Raw genomic sequence first — 20,386 nt, 5'->3', positions numbered from 1 at the left:
CACACACACACACAGTTAGTCAAGCATATTTCTTAGGAACAAGTTTAATATTTTATTCAGAATTTAATCAATAATGATAATAACAATAATAATAATAATAATATGGCTTTCAACAAATATGATTTGAATGCAATGCATGTCGCTTAGGTTAAAAACATACAAGGGATCACTATTTTGTGGTCACATGACCAACAATGCCTTGCAATTTAAAATACTGTAAATACTGCAACACTTAGTAAAACCGCATCCACGCCAACAGGTGTCAGTATATAGTCAAAGAAATCTAAAAATTCCTGCGAGCAAAAACATTATTATTATTATTATTATAATTTACAAGATCATTTCACATACAAATGTTGTCATGCTTATTCTCTCAAACTATTTAAGATGATTTGAGACTACTTGTTAATCTATTTTTAATTTGCAGACCATTATATGGACAACAATGAACCTCTTCATATTCTTGCAAAAACCCTGATATTGAGCAGTAACTGCATCATTTGCAAATAAACCGATAGACAGATACTGTAGATAGATAGATAGATAGATAGATAGACAGACAGACAGATACGATATAGACAGACAGACAGACAGACAGATAGATAGATACGATATAGACAGACAGACAGACAGACAGACAGACAGACAGACAGATAGATAGATAGATAGATAGATAGATACGATATAGACAGACAGACAGACAGATAGATTTTAGAGAGTTTTATCCACACATAACACATGTATGGTTTAAAAGTATGTGAGACTTTGGCTCGTTGTAGCTCAGAGGTCTTGTGTTGGTTCAGCACTGGTGAGTGAATTAAAGGCCATCAGAGCGTACGGCGCTATCAGCTTCACATTAGCCGCTAACTGAGAGCCACGTCTCACAGGACGGAAAAAACTCCTCTGACGCCAAGAGTTAGTGAAAATGTGTGAGAGGGTCTGTGTGCGCGAGCAAGAAAAGCGTGAGAGAAAAACTATTAGTTGACGCTGTGATTATCAAGGCAGTTAAAAGCATGGCACTGCTCAGTGTGTGCGCGAGTGTGTAAAGTGCCTGGCGCGAGGTGCTAATTTAGAGGAATTAAAGAGCACTAGACAGGGCGCTTTTGTGGCAGCAGTTCCTGTTCTAATCTGCCCGTGCCTCAACGGACACACACACACAGATACACAAAGAGAGCTGAGAGCGGGCACCAGGCCCATATCACTCCAGGCTATATGGAAAGATACAACCACATGCACAGAGAGAGGTGGGAAACGCAAACATATAGTTTTGGAAATTCACACTCTAGTTCTACCAAAAAAACATGACACTTCCTTCATTGAGCCGCATTACAGTCTTGTTGGAATTACATTCTTATTAGTAGCTGTGGTTTTTGTCTCGCTGCTTAAACTGCTTCCCCGGCGATCTGCTCCAGCAATCATCACACCTCAACAAATGCACTTACTTCAACCAGAGCTCTGGTAAGAAAGGGTCTGTAAATACACACCAATTTTTACCAACACAGAGTAATGAAACTGCTTTCATACACGGCTTTCTACTATTTAAACAAGTCTCTGATCATTACCAAAGCTATATGATCTAAAATACACTTAAAAAATAAATTGTTTTCTATTTGAATATATGTTCAAATGTAACTTATTCCTGGGATGTGAAGCTGAATTTTCAGCATCATTTCTCCAGTCTTCAGCGTCAAATGCGCTGATTTAGAGCTCAAGAAATGTTTATTATTATTATTATTATTATTGATGTTGAATCCATTATCAATTCTGCACCGTGTTTTTTGAGAAAACAGGATTCTTTTTTCAGTTTTTTTTTTTTGGTAAAGTTCAAAAGAGCAGCATTTATTTGAAATGAAATCTTTTGTAAGATTATAAACATGATAAATTAAATAAATGCATTAATAAAAGTAGTATTCATTTAAAAACAAAAATCTTACTGGTACCTAACGTTTGAAATGTGATGAACGTTTTATAGATAGATTGAATACATCATTCTAAGTTTGGGGGATATTTATCAAAAGCTCTATAAAAATTACAAAACTAAAAAAGTTATCGCTTAATGTAATATTAGGTAGAAAAAAGGTATCCCCATAAATACTTTTTTTTTCTAAATAATATTACATTAGGGAATAACTTTTAGTTTATACAAAGAGGATTCTGCTGTTTTCAGTTTAATGCAGAATTAATATTTTCTATATAATATAATATTTATTATTTTGTATAGTTGAATTTTGGAAACATATTCTTTTTATAATACCACACAGTTTCTTACAATATTATAAATGGATCTCTATGCATGAAAATATATAGCAGGGTGTCCCATTACAATGGGGGCATCAACATATATATATATATTTCCCAAAGTTTGAAAATCCCTGATTTTACATGCATATGCAGTCATAAACATTCTGTAATAAGACCTCTGGGAGGCCTTGTTGGGAAACATATGTAACTCCAACAATGCATGATATACAATAATTTAGCTGATTACCACAAATGAGTAATTGTGTCCACACACACATTTAATCATGGCCTTATTACAGAATCACAGCATTAGTTGATACAATGAAGAATTGGCCCAGAAATAAGTATACACTAAAATGTCAGATTTCTTTCTCCGTGCTTGTTTCTCTTCCCCCCTCCACGTCTCTTTTTAACACCCTATCAATTTCTCTGTACCCACTTATTTCCCTTAATAACTTTCAGAGGTTGCTGGGCAACATGTTGTTCTTTTTTAAGTTACCATGGCATTTATTTGGCATACGGTATCCTTTCTCGCTGAGAACATGGGGGTTGCCATGGTATCGTGGGCACCTTATAAAGCAGACTATTGTGTGTGTGTGTGTGTGTGTGTGTGTGTGTGTGTGTGTGTGTGTGTGTGTGTGTGTGTGTGTGTGTGTGTGTTGTAAAATCTGATGCCAGGTTCCTATAAGTCTCAGGCACTCTAGATGCCCAGAATGTTGAAAATACTAGGCCGCATTATATTAGCTCCCACACAAACAAACGCACCTTAAAACATCAAAAGGCTTTATATTTATGCTTGTTCAACTTTTACAGGGTCAAACCAAGATTTTTTCCACTTTCATAAACCTTTACACCTAAAACATAAGTGTATAAACTCCTCATATACTGTTTATTGTCTGAGAGACTTGACAGCCATTTTTGCTAAATAAAAAATATATATATATTTTTTAATCTATCAAATGCTGTAGTCACAATTTTTCAACAATATATTTTTGCAGGCGCATATATTTTTGCATACATTTTTTCATATAAAAACAAGATTAAATCTTCAGAAAGATCTGTCTGCTGGGTCTTTCTAATAAAGCCAACCCTGTACATTTTTTTTAATGGAAAATATATTTTAAATGATTTTTTACACAAACATGGAGGTCTCTCAAAATATTATAAACTTAAACAGGAGGGTTCAATATTTTTTTCAGTGACACATCTCATGCAGTAGATGCAAATGTTGTGTTTGATGGTGATTACATATGTTAAAGCCCAGTTTAACCCTCTAATAAGCCTACTGACATCAGTAGATTTAAAGCAGAACATGGTTTGACAGATTTATGAGAGCTCCAAATAGTGATTTTTTATTGTCCTTCACAAATGTAACCATAAATGTTCACAGAAAACACACTCACTTGTCAGAGTATCATAAATAATAAATGGAGAAGAGGTGACATTTCTGCTTGTTTTGTAGTAGCTTGGGTTTTCTGTGACAACTCTTTTCTCTTTTCAAAATAGTATTTGGCGCCCTCTCGTGGATTCATGGGTTTAATGCAACGTTCGACTTTTTATATAAATAAATAAAAGTGTATAATATATATTTTTGGTACAAAGATTCAATGAATAATGGATATTTGACTAAAGTCAAAGAATTAACTTATTCCAGACAAGCTACACTGAATTTGATATCGTCAGAGTGACGGACTAAACTAGTGTTTTATTTAATCACAACAGCTAATCGTGACAGACCTCGTAGTTTTAAGCGACAATGGTTAATAATATCACCTTTGAACAACAAATAACTGGCTTCAGCAGGTCACAGGCCTTTAGATTCACTGTGTGAGGAGGACGATGGAGAAACTGAGCTCTACAAGCAGCTTTTGACTAATAATTCCTAGACTCACCTGTTGACTTCTGTGATTCCGGCGGGAAAGATTCTGCAAATGCAACCACGTGACACTTTTTCAGGTTGTGAGTCCAAACCCCTTTAAATTCGTTTTTTTATTTTTTTATTTTTTTTATCGTCATGGATATGGTTATTTTTCTGTATATTGGCCTTCTATATAGGATAGCTTATGTAACCTATATAAAATTGGATACGTTTTCTACTTAAGGAAGTCAAACTGTTTGGCTATCTGCTGATTAGTTTCATATTTGTTTGTTTTTTTATGGCCTTCCGTGGATTTACTAAGTAAAAAAAGAAGAAGAAGCTCTTACAACGCTTTTCACATTATCACTAATTTGAATAACAATGAGCAACATTAGATGGCAGTCTCAACGAATTCTGGGATTGAAATTGTTTTTCTTATAACTCACGTTTAGGTAATCCTAAATACACATAGCCTAATTTAAATAATATCTTCACACTATTTGCATAGTTTAGCAAAAATTACAGTTTGATTGGAAAAAATAAAATATTTTTGTTCACAAGTTTACTTTAATTTGTCTTAATTAATTTTTTTCACATATCATTTCTTTCAGTTCAAGATTTTTCTCTCTTGATAACCAGGTACACAAAAAAAGAAACTAATTAAACATTAATACATCTTATAGGAAAATTATGCCCTGTGGACACAAAGCATGGACAGTAATTTGAAAATATAAGACAATTATTTAAAAACCATACATAATGAATATTAATTATGGTTTGTTTGTTTATATTTCCCTCTTTATGAAACATATAATTTATTTCACAATACATTTTCACAGTTTAATGTATGACAGAAAATCTGGGTCCAAGACAACAAAGCAATAATAATTGATTAAAAGTATGTAAAAAGTAGGACAAAAACTATTAGGAAAAGTTTTCAAGACAATTTTAATGTGTTAAAAGAAAAAGAAAGAAAGAAAAAGAATATCATTAAAACCGGGGACATAAAAATGTCATTTATATGCACCTAGATAGATAGATTTAGGGTCGGGCCAGGTCTTGGCATGCAGGGTCACAGATGGAGCACAACACTGAATATATTTGAGAGACTGGCATAGTTACCAAGCCATGCCATCTGCTTCACACACACTTCATATATACACATATCCACATACAAAAACATATAAACACTTAATCAGGAGGTGCGTATATGAGAGCAGATGTATTCAGGCCAAAAACCCCCCATCACACAAATACAGTCTTACTGATCACTTAACCTTAAGCAGAATAATAGCCCCCTCTCCTCTGTTTTTCCTGTCTCCAACGTGTTATAGACAGCGTGCCAAAGACAGGAGAGGCGTTAAAGACAGATAAACTCAGCCATCTTGCAGGTGTTTCTATCAAAAGACTCGCCCTACAGAGCCAAACTCAGCCTGGCAGAGTCTTAATGCCCTGGACGACTGTCATTCTCAGGAGACGTATGTCATTGATAATGTCTGCATGTGTGTGGGTGTTTATTCTGCACCTGTCGGATGGTGGGAGGCAGTGTGTGAGATAGAGAGATGAAAAAGAAACCATCTGTGTTTCTAAAGGAACAAAAAAAAAAACAGGATCAGAAGAAAAAAACAAAAAAATGAAGAACCTTCCAAAAGAATGCATTGACAAAGTATGCCTAAAAATAAGTGTGCATATGATTTTAGATGTTGTTTTGATTAGATAAATTGTTCCCAGAAGTGAATTATATATTAAACAAAACATAATTTATTAATTAGTATTTCATTCATCTTAATTATTTATGTAATTTAAAGACATTCATTGTTTAAATGTACAGCCCTCTGTCAGTTAAAGCGTAAAACTGCAGGTTACTTGTGGTTTAACACTACGCCTTCCTAAGTTGGGCTCTATAAGAACGGGGGAAAAGAAAAAGGCAGATATCCTAAAAATAGTGTGTCTTTCTCAACACCATACACACGTTATAGAAGCAGCCCGGTACTTCTTTATAGGAGCATGACGTAGAACACGCGCTAATGAATGACGGAAAGTTCCCGGGAAATCCGTCGCGAGCGCTCTATTTTAGTGTAGGTAATACATGATAGTAAACTAAAAAAAAAAAACTTAACTAAACTCTTCAAAAAAAAAAAGGATGGAACTAAATATTATAGTTTTACTTCATATTGGCATATTTGCATGTCTGAAAATATGGAACATTCGTGAAGTGGAAGCTTTTGCAAACGTCCTTATAATAATAATAATAAAACAATAACCAGATTTAGTCTAAATAAGATTTCAGTCCATAGTGGCTAGAATGAGACAGCATATCGGTTTGTTAGGTTTATTGATAAAAATTATATTTCCAATTAATAAAATAGTTATGTATCTTCCAATGACTTTTTTAATAGGGTTGAATTGAAAAAAGAAAATTGTATTCCCGAAACATGATGAAGGTTTATTTCAGCTGAGTTGGATTTTACTTCATCCTAATAAGATCTAGTTGTATTTTCTCTCTCCCTCTCGTTACTTTAACTATGGGTGACAAGGGCACCTTGAGCTGCAGATGTTCTCACTGATGACAGATGGTATTGGCATCATCTGTGTATGTGTCTGTATGCATGCAGCATGCTGGCATCGTGCAGGGACAGCGGGCAGAGCCCATACCGGCTTAGCGCCACCTGCACCCCCTAAATTGTAGCCCGAGACCCCTCTCCCACTTCCGTATATACGCTTTCTGTGTGCATGTATGTGTGGGAGCTTGAATTCTAGGCAATCACTGTAGCAAAACCAAAACAAAGCACAAAAAGATTCGAAAACATTTGAAATTGGCCATGAAAATCAAATAACAATGTCCAAAAAACAATTTACCTAAAACTGGCATTCCCAATTTAGACTGGTGCCCGATGGGAGTCTGAACAAAAGAATCTGGATTCACAGTGAATCACATTTGCAGTGTTTGATGTAAAACAGCCGTCCTGGATGTTTAATTGATAACAGAGAAGCTCTAATTGTCTCATTTATCTTCATGCAGACAGTGCAAGGCTGGCGGAACCATTACTCCAGCCTGGCCAACAGAGTTAGGAGCAGTGGACGGATGAAATCCAGCAGTAAAGCAGGCCAGAATCTCTCCAACATTTCATTTCAAACAATTAGACCTTTTATTTTCTTTCTATTTGGTAGAAAATTCATATCCAGTCCTTCACTCTCATCATGCAAAGGGACTTTTCTTTTGATTTTAAGTCACAGGTTGTGTTTGGAATGAAATACTACAAAAATATGTTCTAAGAATTTTTTGCTAAGGTTCCAATTCAGTCAGAAATGTTATTTCTGAATGTTCTCTGAGCATTCAAAACCTTTCCTTAGTTATGCAAAGGATACAGAAATTGAGAAAACATTGGACTTTTCGCAAATATAAGGTAACATTGTTTTTGAATAATCTCTGAACATTCCAAAACAAATATAATGACGTTTAAAATAAAAAGTAAAAAGTATAATGAATGTTTTTGTGCTAATGTTTCACAGACATTATTAAAGAACAGACAACTTTGAATGGACGTTTTATTTATGTTACTGTAAGAAAGTTAGCATGGTTACTACTTATTGAATACTGAATTGTATAGCCTACTGTATTCTGTTTACTTAACTTTATTTTTAAGAGTGTATATATACTATGTACTGCAAATTGGTAATGCTAGCACACTATTCCAAACACTGCCATATTCCCACAGCTCTTTAAAAAAAAACGTTTTGCACGGCATCTGTGCCATGTTTAACACAAGACATTTAAAAGCTTGTGGCTGTGTCACTCACTACCACTCTGAGCATTGTGATCTCGAAACGAGTGAAGAATCAAAGTCCCGAATCAATTAGAGACTCTCTGGAGTCCGAGTGACATTCAGAATGCACGCTCATCTGTGCCCAGATTTTCTCTCTTCACTGCACTCCGCTCAGCACAATTTGAGAAACAAAATGGCTCCCGCGGGCACTTCCTGCATCTCTGAGAGTGATGAATTCTTAAAGAGAATTCCATTTCCTTTTCCTCTTTCCCCTTGTGCACTCAAAAGCCATGTGTCGAGAGCTGAGGAAAAGACAAATAATAAGCTTCTCCCCATTAAAACCTGGCATACATTCCTGGAAGAAATTCATAGTTTCTCCACTCTGTAGCTTCTTTTTCTGTACATTTTCTCTCCAAGACACTAGAATCTAATGGTTTACAGTAGCTACATTTCTATGCATCTGTTCCAAATCATTGTGAGCAGCCTTGCTGTTTACTACCAACACTGTGAAAAATAAATGTTGCAAGTCAGGATTTTCAAAGCAATGCCGCACGAAAACCTTTTTTGGTCCACAAAAGTACCTTTTAGAGATCAGTTTATACAAGAACTATTTTTTTTCTAAATGTGAAGAGCATTTTAATAATCTAAAGATCCTTTTTACCATTATAAGAACCCATAGAAGGACCATGGACCATTCTTCATCAATGCTTTGTTTTTGTATGCCTTTCATCTTGAATTAGTTTTTCTCAGTGTTCATCACAGAGCATTGTCTGACTGCCTTTTGATAAAATACATATCTAAGAAGTCAGCAGAATTACACTGCCTACCTTCTGGAGCAGGCTTCATGTTGGAAACGAACATATGATGCCTTAAAATACGGGCTATGTAGGCAGCTCACTAGGCGCCATAACAGAGCGTATGTCTCCTGCTCTCTCAGGGTAAATGAACACGGTTATCCTGATGCCAGCAGACACCGGCACACATGGACGCTGAGCTCGGAAACATGGCACGGTGAGGCAGACGACAGGAAAATATGACATCAGGCAGGGTTACACAAGATGCTTTCGCCAAATGTCTGGCCTTAATTACTCTAATTAATGCAATTAGAGTTGGTATGTGACATCAACTGCATCTCACAGGCTTTAATCTATAATGTCTAATTAATATGTTTGCACATCGCAGGTCAAAGACCAACACCGAAAATCGCATGCATTTGTGCATGTACATGAGAGTGAGTGATAAATTAAAGTGAGGCTTTTACAGTCCCCGGATTCTGTGAATAAACATAAACTGCAATTATGGCCTTGTATTTAAATGTATTTAAATCTATTTTAAAAGGCAGATTTTGTTACTTTTTTGTGTTCATAAATGGAACTTTAAACTTGACTCTAATTAAAATTGTGTATGAAATGTGCGACATAAATAAACTTGCTTTGTCTTGCAATCTTGAGATCCTGCATATTGGTTTCAGAATATGTGCAAGCAAGTCACATTCTCAACACCTTTATGATACTTTTATTGTGTTTTATGTTTTTTTTTAGTTTGACAGAGACACAAAAATCTTTTCCAATTTTCCTTTTGTGTTCCATTGGGAAAAGACAACAACTTGGAAATGGAACAACATGCGGGTAAGTAAATACACAGTTCACATTTAAATGAATTATTACTTCAATTTCTTCTAAAGCCAGAGAGTTTTTCTATGTTCTTAGTTAGATATACTGTTAGCTAACTTGCTACCATACACTGTGAATTAATGTGATCTATAAAAACCCTGGCCCTCTGTGCTTTTACATACAGCTGCTTTGGGTTTTGCAGGTTGGACGTGAATTGAAGGCAACTCAATGTACAATTGTAATGGAGAATTATATGATTCAACTAAAGCACTGGAAGCTGGTGGTGCCCTGCGGCACAAACTCCCAATAGCAATCATGTGCCAACCTTGCCCAGCTGCTCCTAGGCATCCATGCCACATCCATCTCATTGCAACCGTACCATCTCTAAGTTTACCCTGGCATTTCACACTAAAGACCCTGAGGCATGCAGGAACGTGGCCCCTCTCACCATGCTTAGAGCTGTCAGGTCCAACCAATCCACTATCCACCCATGGACCAGCTTCAGACCCAAGTCTGCATTTCAAAGGCCTCAATCAGTGCCACGTTATTAAAAAGGTTCAATATGCAAAAGTCCAACTGGTCCATTCTCAGGAGATACTCAGTGCTGGGCATGTGTGGGTTGACTGTATAGTAAACCAGGCTGAACAAACACAATAAGATGGGCTGAGTGACAAATTATAGGCTACTAGTTTTTGTACTGCTGTTCATGCGAACACAGGCTTTTATTAATATTAGCTTCAAACGTAAAAGCTTGTTTCTTTGTAATGCATTTAATAAATTTCCCTAGTTGCCTATCACACCAATCTGCCACCCTGGGTTGCAATGTCAACCTAGTGATTGCACTAACCACACACCACTTTCCTCTAATGCAGTTTTAATGGCGCGTTTCTCTGGCGTATTTTTCCCGCCTTTCTTTGCTTGCCCAACCCCTCACAGATAGCCTACTGAGACGCTCGCGGGTTCGCGTTGTTATCATTTAACGAGCTTACCGACGGTGGTTAGATTTCCCAAAGCTCTGGTTCTAAGTTGGCACGAGTGAAACGTGAACCTAAATACGAAAAAAGCCCCTGCTTCGTTCAGCGTTGCACGGCAACAGCGCCCTCTAATGCGTTTTCGCTACTTATATAAAAAGTGCCACATCTGTTGCACGAGGAGTAACAACTTTTGAATAAATTATTAATTTCCTTAAGTTTACCTAATTATTCCCATATAGCAGACTGACGTAGACCAGAACTGCCAGTAAAATCCACAATACACTCGAGGAGTAGATGGAGGGCGCTATTTCGCGCGCAATTTAAATTTCAGTAAGTTTTGACAGACTGCCAGGCGATTTAAAGCACCCCCTTGTTCTCCCTCCTGCAATTTTTCGTATAGGACGAGTTAACTCCACCTTTTTCCAGCCAGTTGGAATAAAAATTAATTAGGGGGCATTTAAACAAAAACATACAGGCTTAGGTTATGGGTTTTCTTTCAGATGTTTTATTGATTTAGCACCTTTTACATTTAATACCGCTCCACTTTTATATTTGTTGCTTGTACAGTTTAACTGATTAGCCTATATTTTTTCTTCAAGAATTTAAGAACTAAATTCTCTGATAATGCCACCAGACTCAAATAGCCTACATCTCACAAAATACAACAAATATATGGTAACACTTTATTTTAAGGTCTCCTTGTTACACATATTAAAAATTAGGCTATGCCATAATAAAAATAAATTTGCCTATAGCCTGCATAATTACACGCAAGTAACCCTATGCCAAACCCTAATTTAACCCTAACCATTTAGTAAGGACATGTAGAGAATTACTATTACTTGATACCTAAATGTATAATAACACTGTAACAAGGACATCTTAAAATAAAGTGTAACCAAATATGCTTTTATCCGCAAGATTAATACTGTGTATAAAGAAGTCGAGTAAACCAGGCCAACTTTTACACTCGCTGCGATGTGTTTCAATGTACCTCAATTCAATTATTTTTTTATCAACACAACAGAATAAACTAAATTTTAAATAAATGCTGAAATCATATGCATGCAACAGCGACACTTATCGGTACAGCTATGAAATTACACGTAACCATAAAATTACTGATTCTTAAAAATAAAAAAAACTCAAGAGCAGCATTGTCATTTCGTTTAATACAAACGATACCGCTGAATATCAGACGGCAGTTTACAGAAAGATTTTCCCTGCATTCCCAGGGACTCGTGTTTAACACATTCTGAACCGAATCTCGGTCACTCTTCAGACACACGACACGGATCTTCCACATTTGTGTGGCTTTGTAATCCTATAGCCTAGTCTACACACACCATCGGTGCACTTAAATATTAGAACGTTTTAGAAAAAAAAAAACTTTAAAATGTCTGTTATAAATGAAACATTTCCGTGTTCTTAACTTTGACCTCTTCACTGCTTGTTTCGCATTTGCACTCCTCAACGATCACAACGCGCCTCTCGCGCACCTCTGTCCCGCAGCGCAGGGGTACGAGCACAGAGCGCGATTTAGAGGGACTGCATCGAGTGCACGATCTTTGCTGTCCACGCGACTCTCCGCTGGACGGGACGAACATGGAGCTGCACTGACCGTAGCAGAGATTATTATGAACCGTCACCTTCTCACAGCCGTCCTCCGTTATGCGCTATAAGGAAGAAAAAGTCATTTAGAAAAATCTGGCTCAAGAACAACCAAGTATAGGCCTAAAAGTAATAGCCTACCCGTTTAAATGAAAGCATGCCTTTCTTTTTTTTTTAGGCTACTGTTTTTATGCTCAAAAAAAAATTCATGGAAATTTAATTTAAAGTGATCAAACAAATGCAATTCACGTAAATTAAATAGAGATTTTTGTTTATGTTCTTATATTGCATACCAAATAAGGCAACACTTAATTAATAATAGATCGTTTGTAATATATATATATATATATATATATATATATATATATATATATATATATATATATATATATATATATAGCCTATATATATATAGCCTATATATATATATATATATATATATATATATATATATATATATATATATATATATATATATATATATAGCCTATATATATATATATATATATATATATATATATATATATATATATACACACACAAACACTCATATTAAATATATGGAATATTTAAATATGAAAAATATGCGTCCTTTTTAAAAGTAAAATACATAGACCTACATACATAGCCTACAATGGATGAATGCATGAATGAATGAATGTAAGCTACCTGTGTGAAGGGCACTGTGGCACAGCTCTGTTTGCTCATGTCTTTAGGATCAATGCGTAACGCCACGGCCTCTTTGCTTCGCTCGCTTTTGTGCATCACTTTCTGCCACATCTCCATCCCCTGTTTCCTCCGGGCGTCTGCGCTGGTGCTGCTCGCGCTCACCGGAAGGAGGTGGGCCGCAGGTTTGTTATGGGACAGGACTGACGGGCCGGGACGTCCGAGAGCCAAGAACGCGGGGAACGCGCCTCTACCCGGTGAGTTTTTGGGCGACACGTGACTACCGGCTGCCCGTCGCAGAGAATGAGGGCTTAATTTGACAATCCTGACAGATCCCCGATGAGGTTCGTCTGGTCCGTTCCCGGAAGATTCCAAATCTTTCGCGACGTGTCGGTGAAAGTCCCGCTGAAAAGCGCTGCGAGGGAAAAAAGCACCAACCAAAGTGACCACTGACAACAGAATAAAAAAGCTTAATTGAAACGTCATTTTTCGCTCAAGAAAAAAAATCGCTGAAGAAAGTCGTTCGTTATCTCGCAATCTCGCGGTTCAAGATCCCGTATGTGGGCACCTTGCTGTCGTTGTGGACATGAAGCCAGAGCTGACCATCATATATTCTCAACGGGTTCTTTGATGATTGGTCATCATTGCTTTATTATAGCTATTTATTATTTAAATAGCTATTGCACCTGTCTGAATAACGGCTGAGAGTGCAGGTGAGTTTTCGTAAGGTAGTGATAAGTGCACCTTTCATCTCTATTCCCCGTGGGAACTGAAAGGCTTTGCTGTTGTGTGATTTTAATTTATTTTTATTTTATTTTTTTACATATCAGCTAATTTTTTATTTTAGTCTTCATTTTACAACTTTCTGTCTTATTTTTGTAGGCTAGCCTATAGCCTATAGGCTATTATACGTTACAATAATAGGCTAATTTGAACAAGATATTATTTTTATACTGAACCAGAACACTGATACTAATACAGTTACGGAATTTCACAATGAAAAACCATTATGCACAATAATCACTTACTTATGTGTTTATGGTTGAGTAAATGGTTTCTTTCTCACGGGTACCGAAGCTCTTTCTCACCTGAAGTTCAAACAGAAGTCAGATGTTGAGCTCAAGTGTTAAGTGTTTCTTCAGGTAGGCTACACTGTACATGAAAAGTGGTCTGAATCATATTTACGACCTTTAATAAAAGAAGAAGAAGAAGAAGAAAAGAATCCCATGGGAATGCAACTAAGGGACTTGTTATTTAAAGAAAAAAATTCCAAACCTGATGTAGCTAAATCTTTCTCAAGAACTTCCATTTATTTGCAGATTTGATTTAAGCCACAAAATTCTTGTAAGAAATTAATCTTTCATCAAATATCTAACGGTATAAGGCATTGCAATGTTTAAAACAAAATGTTCCACTATAATTGAAAAACCCTAACAACACATCCATTTATGAAAGAAAGAAGAAATATCCCACACGTGTGTTTCAGAGGACTGAATTATGCTGACTTATCTTGATTAAATAATACCAGAGGGAAATACACTATTTGGAAAAACTTAGTTTGGGCAGAACATTTTCTTACATTTATATATTTATTCAGTATTTTATAATGACTGTCCTCTCAGCAAAATTGTGCATGTTAGCGCATTCACTGTCCAGCAGATGGAGCCAGTGACTATTTTTTGCAAGCAACATACATTGTTTTTGCTGTACAGTGTACCAGCTCAGGGTGTTGCTATCACATACAGACACTTATAAATTATTATTTAACACACATCCTTTATCAATCAGTATGAATTTTTCTCTTGGATTACCACACTGTTTTCTTCGCCTGTGTTCTCTGTTCTGAACACATCAGGTATATCCACAGAGTAAAAACCTTTTTATGCGTGTGACCCAGCAGGGCAACTGCTGCCAGTATTGTGTTGGAGAAAGCAAACACCGAAGAGGATTTAGAGAATAGAAGAGAAGAGATGCTGACCAGAAAACGCACACGCACTCTTTAAAATGAAGGTTATGGCATTGACAGTTCCTTGAAAAACTTTTAATATCCATGCAACCTTTTTATTGCACTTGAAAGTTGAAAAAGGATCTTCAGATAATTAAAATGTTCCTTACATTAAGAAATAACATTTTCTTGTTGGTTCTTTGAGGAAACAAAACAAAGGTTCTTCTATGGAATTGCTGCAAAAAAACTCCACTGGAACCTTTATTTTTAAGACTGTAGACATTCCTAAAATGGGATGTTCTCAAAAACATGTTCAGGTCATCAAAGAAGGCATATAAATAATAAATACATACACACTGGGCCTAGTGGTATAGGCATTTCAAAGTGAATATGCACAGCAAGAAAATAGGCTTCTGAGGTCAAATGTTCTGTATTAGAGTGTGTGGACAGCATGTGAAAGCTGTTCGTGTGTGTGTGTGTGTTTTTGCGGTCAGTTTGGCAATTCTAAGAACTTCACCAGAGAGATGAGAACAAGAACTGGGTGTTCTTAGGAATGGGTTTTTATGACAATATGTTAGGTGTTTGCAACTCTCCCCTGTTCTCTAGGCTGCAGTGCATTTATAAACTGACCACAAACCACACAGTGCACACTATGTTTGGGTATTTGTGTCTGTGCATGCGTGTGTATCAGATGAGGGGTGGAAATGAGGTGAGGTTTACAGACACGCTTCTTGGAACTCACTGAATCTGGGACTCACGAAGACACTTAATTCAGACTCTTCTTTGATGATGACTGTCCAAATAATTTGCAAGAAGAGATCATCATTAGCGGAATTACTGTTTTCTTTTTTGTCAACAAAAAGATTCTCAAATATCTAGCCTCGTTTGTCAACCCAATACCCCACCATTTTTCTCAATCAAGATTCCACATTATCAGTAGCCTATATTTGCATCTAGAACACTTAACTGGCAGTTACCAGAGGAGAACAACTTATTTTGACCAGAACAGACTAAACACATGGCCTACTATTGAATGAGTCAAAGTGAGTGTTTTCAAATGAGTAAAAGCTTTTAGAGATGAGTAGATTAAGTACTAGAGACAACTTCTCAACCAGCATTTGTGGTCTGAAAATACTCTTATTGTGAATTAGATTAAATTTCACTAAGAGCTGTATTAAGAAATGTCGATTCACGAAGATTTAGTCGATTTTTTAATCTGAGGGGAATATAAAGACGAGCTGTTACTAAATGTCACCACACGGGTGCGCTGCTGAACCAAGATGATGCTTCAAGAGTTCATTCAAACGCTCTAAAGAAACGTCTTAAGTTAAAATTAGACTGAAAATCAAGTAACCTTTATATCATTGTACATTTTAGAGTTTGAATTGAGAAAATAAACACGTTTAGAAAAAAACAAAAACAATGAAGGCTATGGAAGAAATCCCGCAAAACAATGAATCCCGCCAATTTCCCTCAGAACGCAGGAAACGACTTTTAAAATATATAAGACTGAATCATTACTATTAAACGTTTAATTCACAACATAGAGGTTGGATATTCTATTTAAAAAAGCACAGGAGTGGCGGTAGCCTATATCTTTTCTTTTCTTCTTGTTAAAAACAAAAAATAGCCTCATATGCCCCGTAAACGAAAATGAATGGGAAAATTACTAAATTACTACATTTGCTCACCACAGCGATGCATTGCTTTAGTCACACCAAACAGCTACATACCTGATGGCTTACAAGGCATATCTGAGCAATGTGAGAATTACCCATAAGCCAGTGTGTGGTTTTGCTGTTATAGAAAACATTACTTTCATTAGTCAGGAAGGACCCTGAGTGAAGGTCTCTCAACTCCCCTTTTGTTTCTACGGAAATTTAAGTTTTTTCCACCGCTGTCTTTAATCTGTGTGTGGTGTTGCTAGCCAAACTAGCCATTATAAAGCAAGCAGCAACTCACATAATCCTATACACAAACACTACATCATTGTTTCCACACAGTGATTTAAGAGTGGTTTTCGTGCAAGTAAACATCTTACCCGTATCTCTTTTTCTCACAGAAACACAGGCACTTCTTCTTTTCTATTATTGTACTGTTTACATGTGCGAGTACCAATGCGTGTAACTGTTTTCGGATAAATGGGTGTATCTAAGTGTTGGCATGTGGATGTGCGTGTGTCTATGTGGATGTGGCCGTGGGTGTGTCTGTGTATGCGGACTTTAGCATTACACTTTCTCTCCACTGTCATGTTTAACTGTCGTCCAGCCCCACCAGACTAGACAGCCTGCAAGGTTGTCTAGTCGAAACTACACCTGTTTGTCTGCAAACAACCTCGAACAACGCTGACTCTTTGTGTACCTGTCTGTCTATCTGTCAGCCAGCCAGCAATTAAAGCTTCAATTTCAGCCAAGTAGGCCGATTTGCTTTCACACACACTTTCCTGTCCCGTCTCCGTCTCTTTCTTATCAATACGCAATTGAGTACAGTCTCATTTTTACAGTCTGTGTGCTTGACTGCTCTTATCAGCGCTGTAAAGTAAACAGACTGTAACTGTCTGTAGGATGGATTCAGACACAACAAGCCATTAGACGTCTGACTCTTTACACGCAGCAGTGGGGAATTCAGTGGTGGCATGTAGCCTGGTTTTCTATGGTTTGATGATGTGATTCAACAAAGAAAGTCTGTGTCACTTTGGGGTCTGGCATAACCACATCAATAAAAACCTATTTTTGATTTTGCAACAGTTTTACTTCTGTGAGACTGATAGCCCATAGAGTGCAATGTTAGGATTCCAGAAATAAAAATCATTCATTTTCGGAATTATTTTTACTTTTTTATCTTTATATTAAAGATAATTATAAATAAATAAATGAATGTGTTGCAATAAACTTAAAGGCCTGGTTTCGCAGACAGGGCTTAGACTAATCCATGATTAGGCCATAGTTCAATTTGGACATTTAAGTATATATTTTATAAATGTGCTTTAGAAAAAAAACATTACTGGTGTGCATCCTGGGATAAAACAAAAATGCAGTGATATATTTTAAGATCAGTCAGTGCAAGTCTATTTCAGTTGAAACAGTTCAAACATTCACCTTCTCTGTGAAATCAATAGAAAACTTGTTATCTAAGATATTACGAAAGATTTTGATTTTAAAAAGAAGTCTCTTATAGGTATTATATACTATTTAATTCAAAAGACTTAATGGCGCATTTTTTGTTTTTTAGTTTTTTTCTCAGAAAGTCCAGAATACTTTGTCTTTCTAGTTTTTTATTTTTTAAGTCAGTGTTTATGATGCAGTGATTTCACTCAATGCTGGTCGGTTTGATTCATGGTTTATAACTCTATGTAATAATGTTATGAAATGCAAACAGGGAAAATAAATACAAAAAAACTTTTGCATTTGGAATCTACCACTTGAATCCCCTTTAAAAAAATCCAAATCCAATTCAGATCGCTTGACTGAAAAACATGTTTTCTTTGCTTTTACTCTGGTTTTGAAAATGGAGATTTTTTTGTTGTTGTTGTTGTTTTGGAGCACAGCCCACTTGAAAATGATTGTATGATTGAAACACTGATGATGATGATTATGTATTATGATTTAAAGAGAGCTCATTATATTTAATTGTCTGAGGTCTTGTACCCTGATGTAATCATAGTAGCTGTTGTAAAATTGTAATTGTATCATTTCTAGGAGACTGTATTTTAAAGAAATGGCATAGACGTGGGTGTAGGTGCGTGTTTTGGGAGCGAAGGGCATCTATATTTAAATGTTCCTTACAGATTCCGCTTTTCTGTCTCTGTTACAGTTCCACAGATGTGCTTCCTTCCTGAAAATAAAAGTGGTACTTCTCTCTCTCTCTCTCTTATAGACAATACAGGGAGGAGAAGGAATTGTGTAAAATTATCAGTAAGGCGGTTTTGAGTGGTTTGAGGTGGAGTGTCACTCACACACTCAGCATGCCTGACCCTTGACCTCTCCTACATATTCCCAGACAAAAATCACAGAAAACCGACCGAGAACTCTGGAATATCAAGCTGTTCGGGTTGCGGATTTTGAAAAAAATCAAACAATATAACATCAATGCAAAGACAGACAATCAGTTTACATTTTACAAACTACGATGTACAGGTCATAAATAATTCTGTCCAGCACTATAAACATAGTGCTCATCTGCTTTATGAACCAGACTTCTGAACACGCCACCAAATATCCTTGTTAAGGCAAAAAGGAAAATCATTTTATAGGCGTAACGAGACAAAGAGGAAAGCAAACAATCTAAGTTTTGATTTAATGTTAACTTTGCAATGACTCCTGTCACTGGTTAGAGCAACCTTAGGACTTAGTAAAGAAAGTTTAGTATTAAATTAACTGTATTGTCTGTTTTCTACATATCATCATTTATTACTCATATTAATACTTCACTTTATACAGGTTGGCTGCCATGTAATTCATAATGACGCTCACAAGGTTTCATTGTCGAGCAAATTGCTTTCTGTTCATCCCCTAGTGTTTACGGACAGCCTACTGTCAACACTCAAAACAGAAAACAAAGAGAGAGTAGGCGTATGCACACAGTGCGCATAGTCATAGAAACATATCACATACAGTAACAGTCAAAATTTGGATGCCCTGTCCGAATATATTTTTCCATAATAAAAGAATGCATTAAATTGCTTAAAGTGTTATGAATGATTACTATGTCAAATAAATGCAGGTTTTAACTTTCTATTAAATCAAATAATCTGTATAAATTTGTAAAAAGAAAAGAAAATGTAAAAAAGACTGGAGTATTGATGCTGAAAATTCAGCAATAAATGACATTTTATATTTAATAGTAGTAGCATTTATAATAGTATAATATATAATAGTAGAACTAATTATATACAATATTACTGTTTTTACTTCTTTTTTTTTTTTTTTACTTATTTCAGTTTTTTGTGTAAAGAAAAAACGTCACAACTCTGAGATAGACTATTCGTGCTTTGCAGTTTTCACTTTCTAAAATGTTTAAAAAAAAATAATAAGTAGGTGTGTCCAACTGTTTGACTGGTAGTGTGCATAAATATGAAACAAGCAACCTGGAAGCATGCCAGCATGCCCACGTATTACCGTACATGACACACGGCCGTAAGATTAAATCAATGTGTGTGTGTGTGTGTGTGTGTGCAAGAGAGCGAAACAGACAGCAGAAAACAACCCTTTCCTAGACATGAGGTCATAAGAGTTCTAAAAGAAAGCTGGCAAGGGCAACAAATTGAAAACTAACCCCTCCCCCATGTTGATTCATATGTGTGTGTGTGTGTGTGTGTGTGCGCTGCAGGTTTTTCAGATTTACACCTGTGGTACACTTTCACCCTCCGGGCACTGTATTATGCGCAAACATCGTAAAGAACCATAAACCCACTCCAGTGTGTGCACATACAACCAGCTCATATATTTGAGAATTGAAACATATTCATTAGATATCACAGTAATTAGAGAATAGAGAATAGTGGAAGAAGAGAGTTACAAAAAAAGAAAACAAAATGCCCTTTCCTTTCAGTATTGATGGACTTCCTATTAAAACAGGATATGGGGCAGGAATATCACCATATATAGCAATATATAGTTAGAACAGTTATTTAGAATAGCAAAAGTATGATTAAAAACACAATAAGGCTATGAATGTGGACTAGTGAGTTTCCCCCGAAAAATTCCTTTAGC

At 36.1% G+C, this 20,386-nt stretch overlaps 1 protein-coding gene across 1 annotated transcript; it reads right to left on the bottom strand.

Annotated features, from left to right (window-relative positions):
- Positions 1-11,608: 11,608 nt before the first annotated feature.
- dand5 (DAN domain family, member 5) lies at positions 11,609-13,328 on the bottom strand. Its single transcript, XM_052545952.1, has 2 exons — positions 12,734-13,328; positions 11,609-12,129 (listed from the first exon to the last, which is right to left on the bottom strand). Exons 1-2 carry the CDS (start codon positions 13,214-13,216, stop codon positions 11,857-11,859), a joined length of 756 nt encoding a protein of 251 aa, XP_052401912.1. The 5' UTR covers positions 13,217-13,328; the 3' UTR covers positions 11,609-11,856.
- Between the last annotated feature and the right edge of the window lie 7,058 nt (positions 13,329-20,386).

This window comes from Carassius gibelio, chromosome B1, assembly GCF_023724105.1.
Source record: "Carassius gibelio isolate Cgi1373 ecotype wild population from Czech Republic chromosome B1, carGib1.2-hapl.c, whole genome shotgun sequence".
Taxonomy (NCBI): Eukaryota; Metazoa; Chordata; class Actinopteri; order Cypriniformes; family Cyprinidae; genus Carassius; species Carassius gibelio.
Note: the sequence above shows the minus strand (reverse complement) of the source record. Positions and strands in the feature narration are given on the sequence as shown.

What these genes read in the sequence shown, in the direction of transcription:
- dand5 (XM_052545952.1), bottom strand. Translation starts at nt 13,216, where the DNA reads ATGACGTTTCAATTAAGCTTTTTTATTCTGTTGTCAGTGGTCACTTTG. An exon ending in CCACAGTGCCCTTCACACAG is followed by an intron (nt 12,130 to 12,733) that starts GTAGCTTACATT and finishes TCTTCCTTATAG; the next exon opens with CGCATAACGGAGGACGGCTG.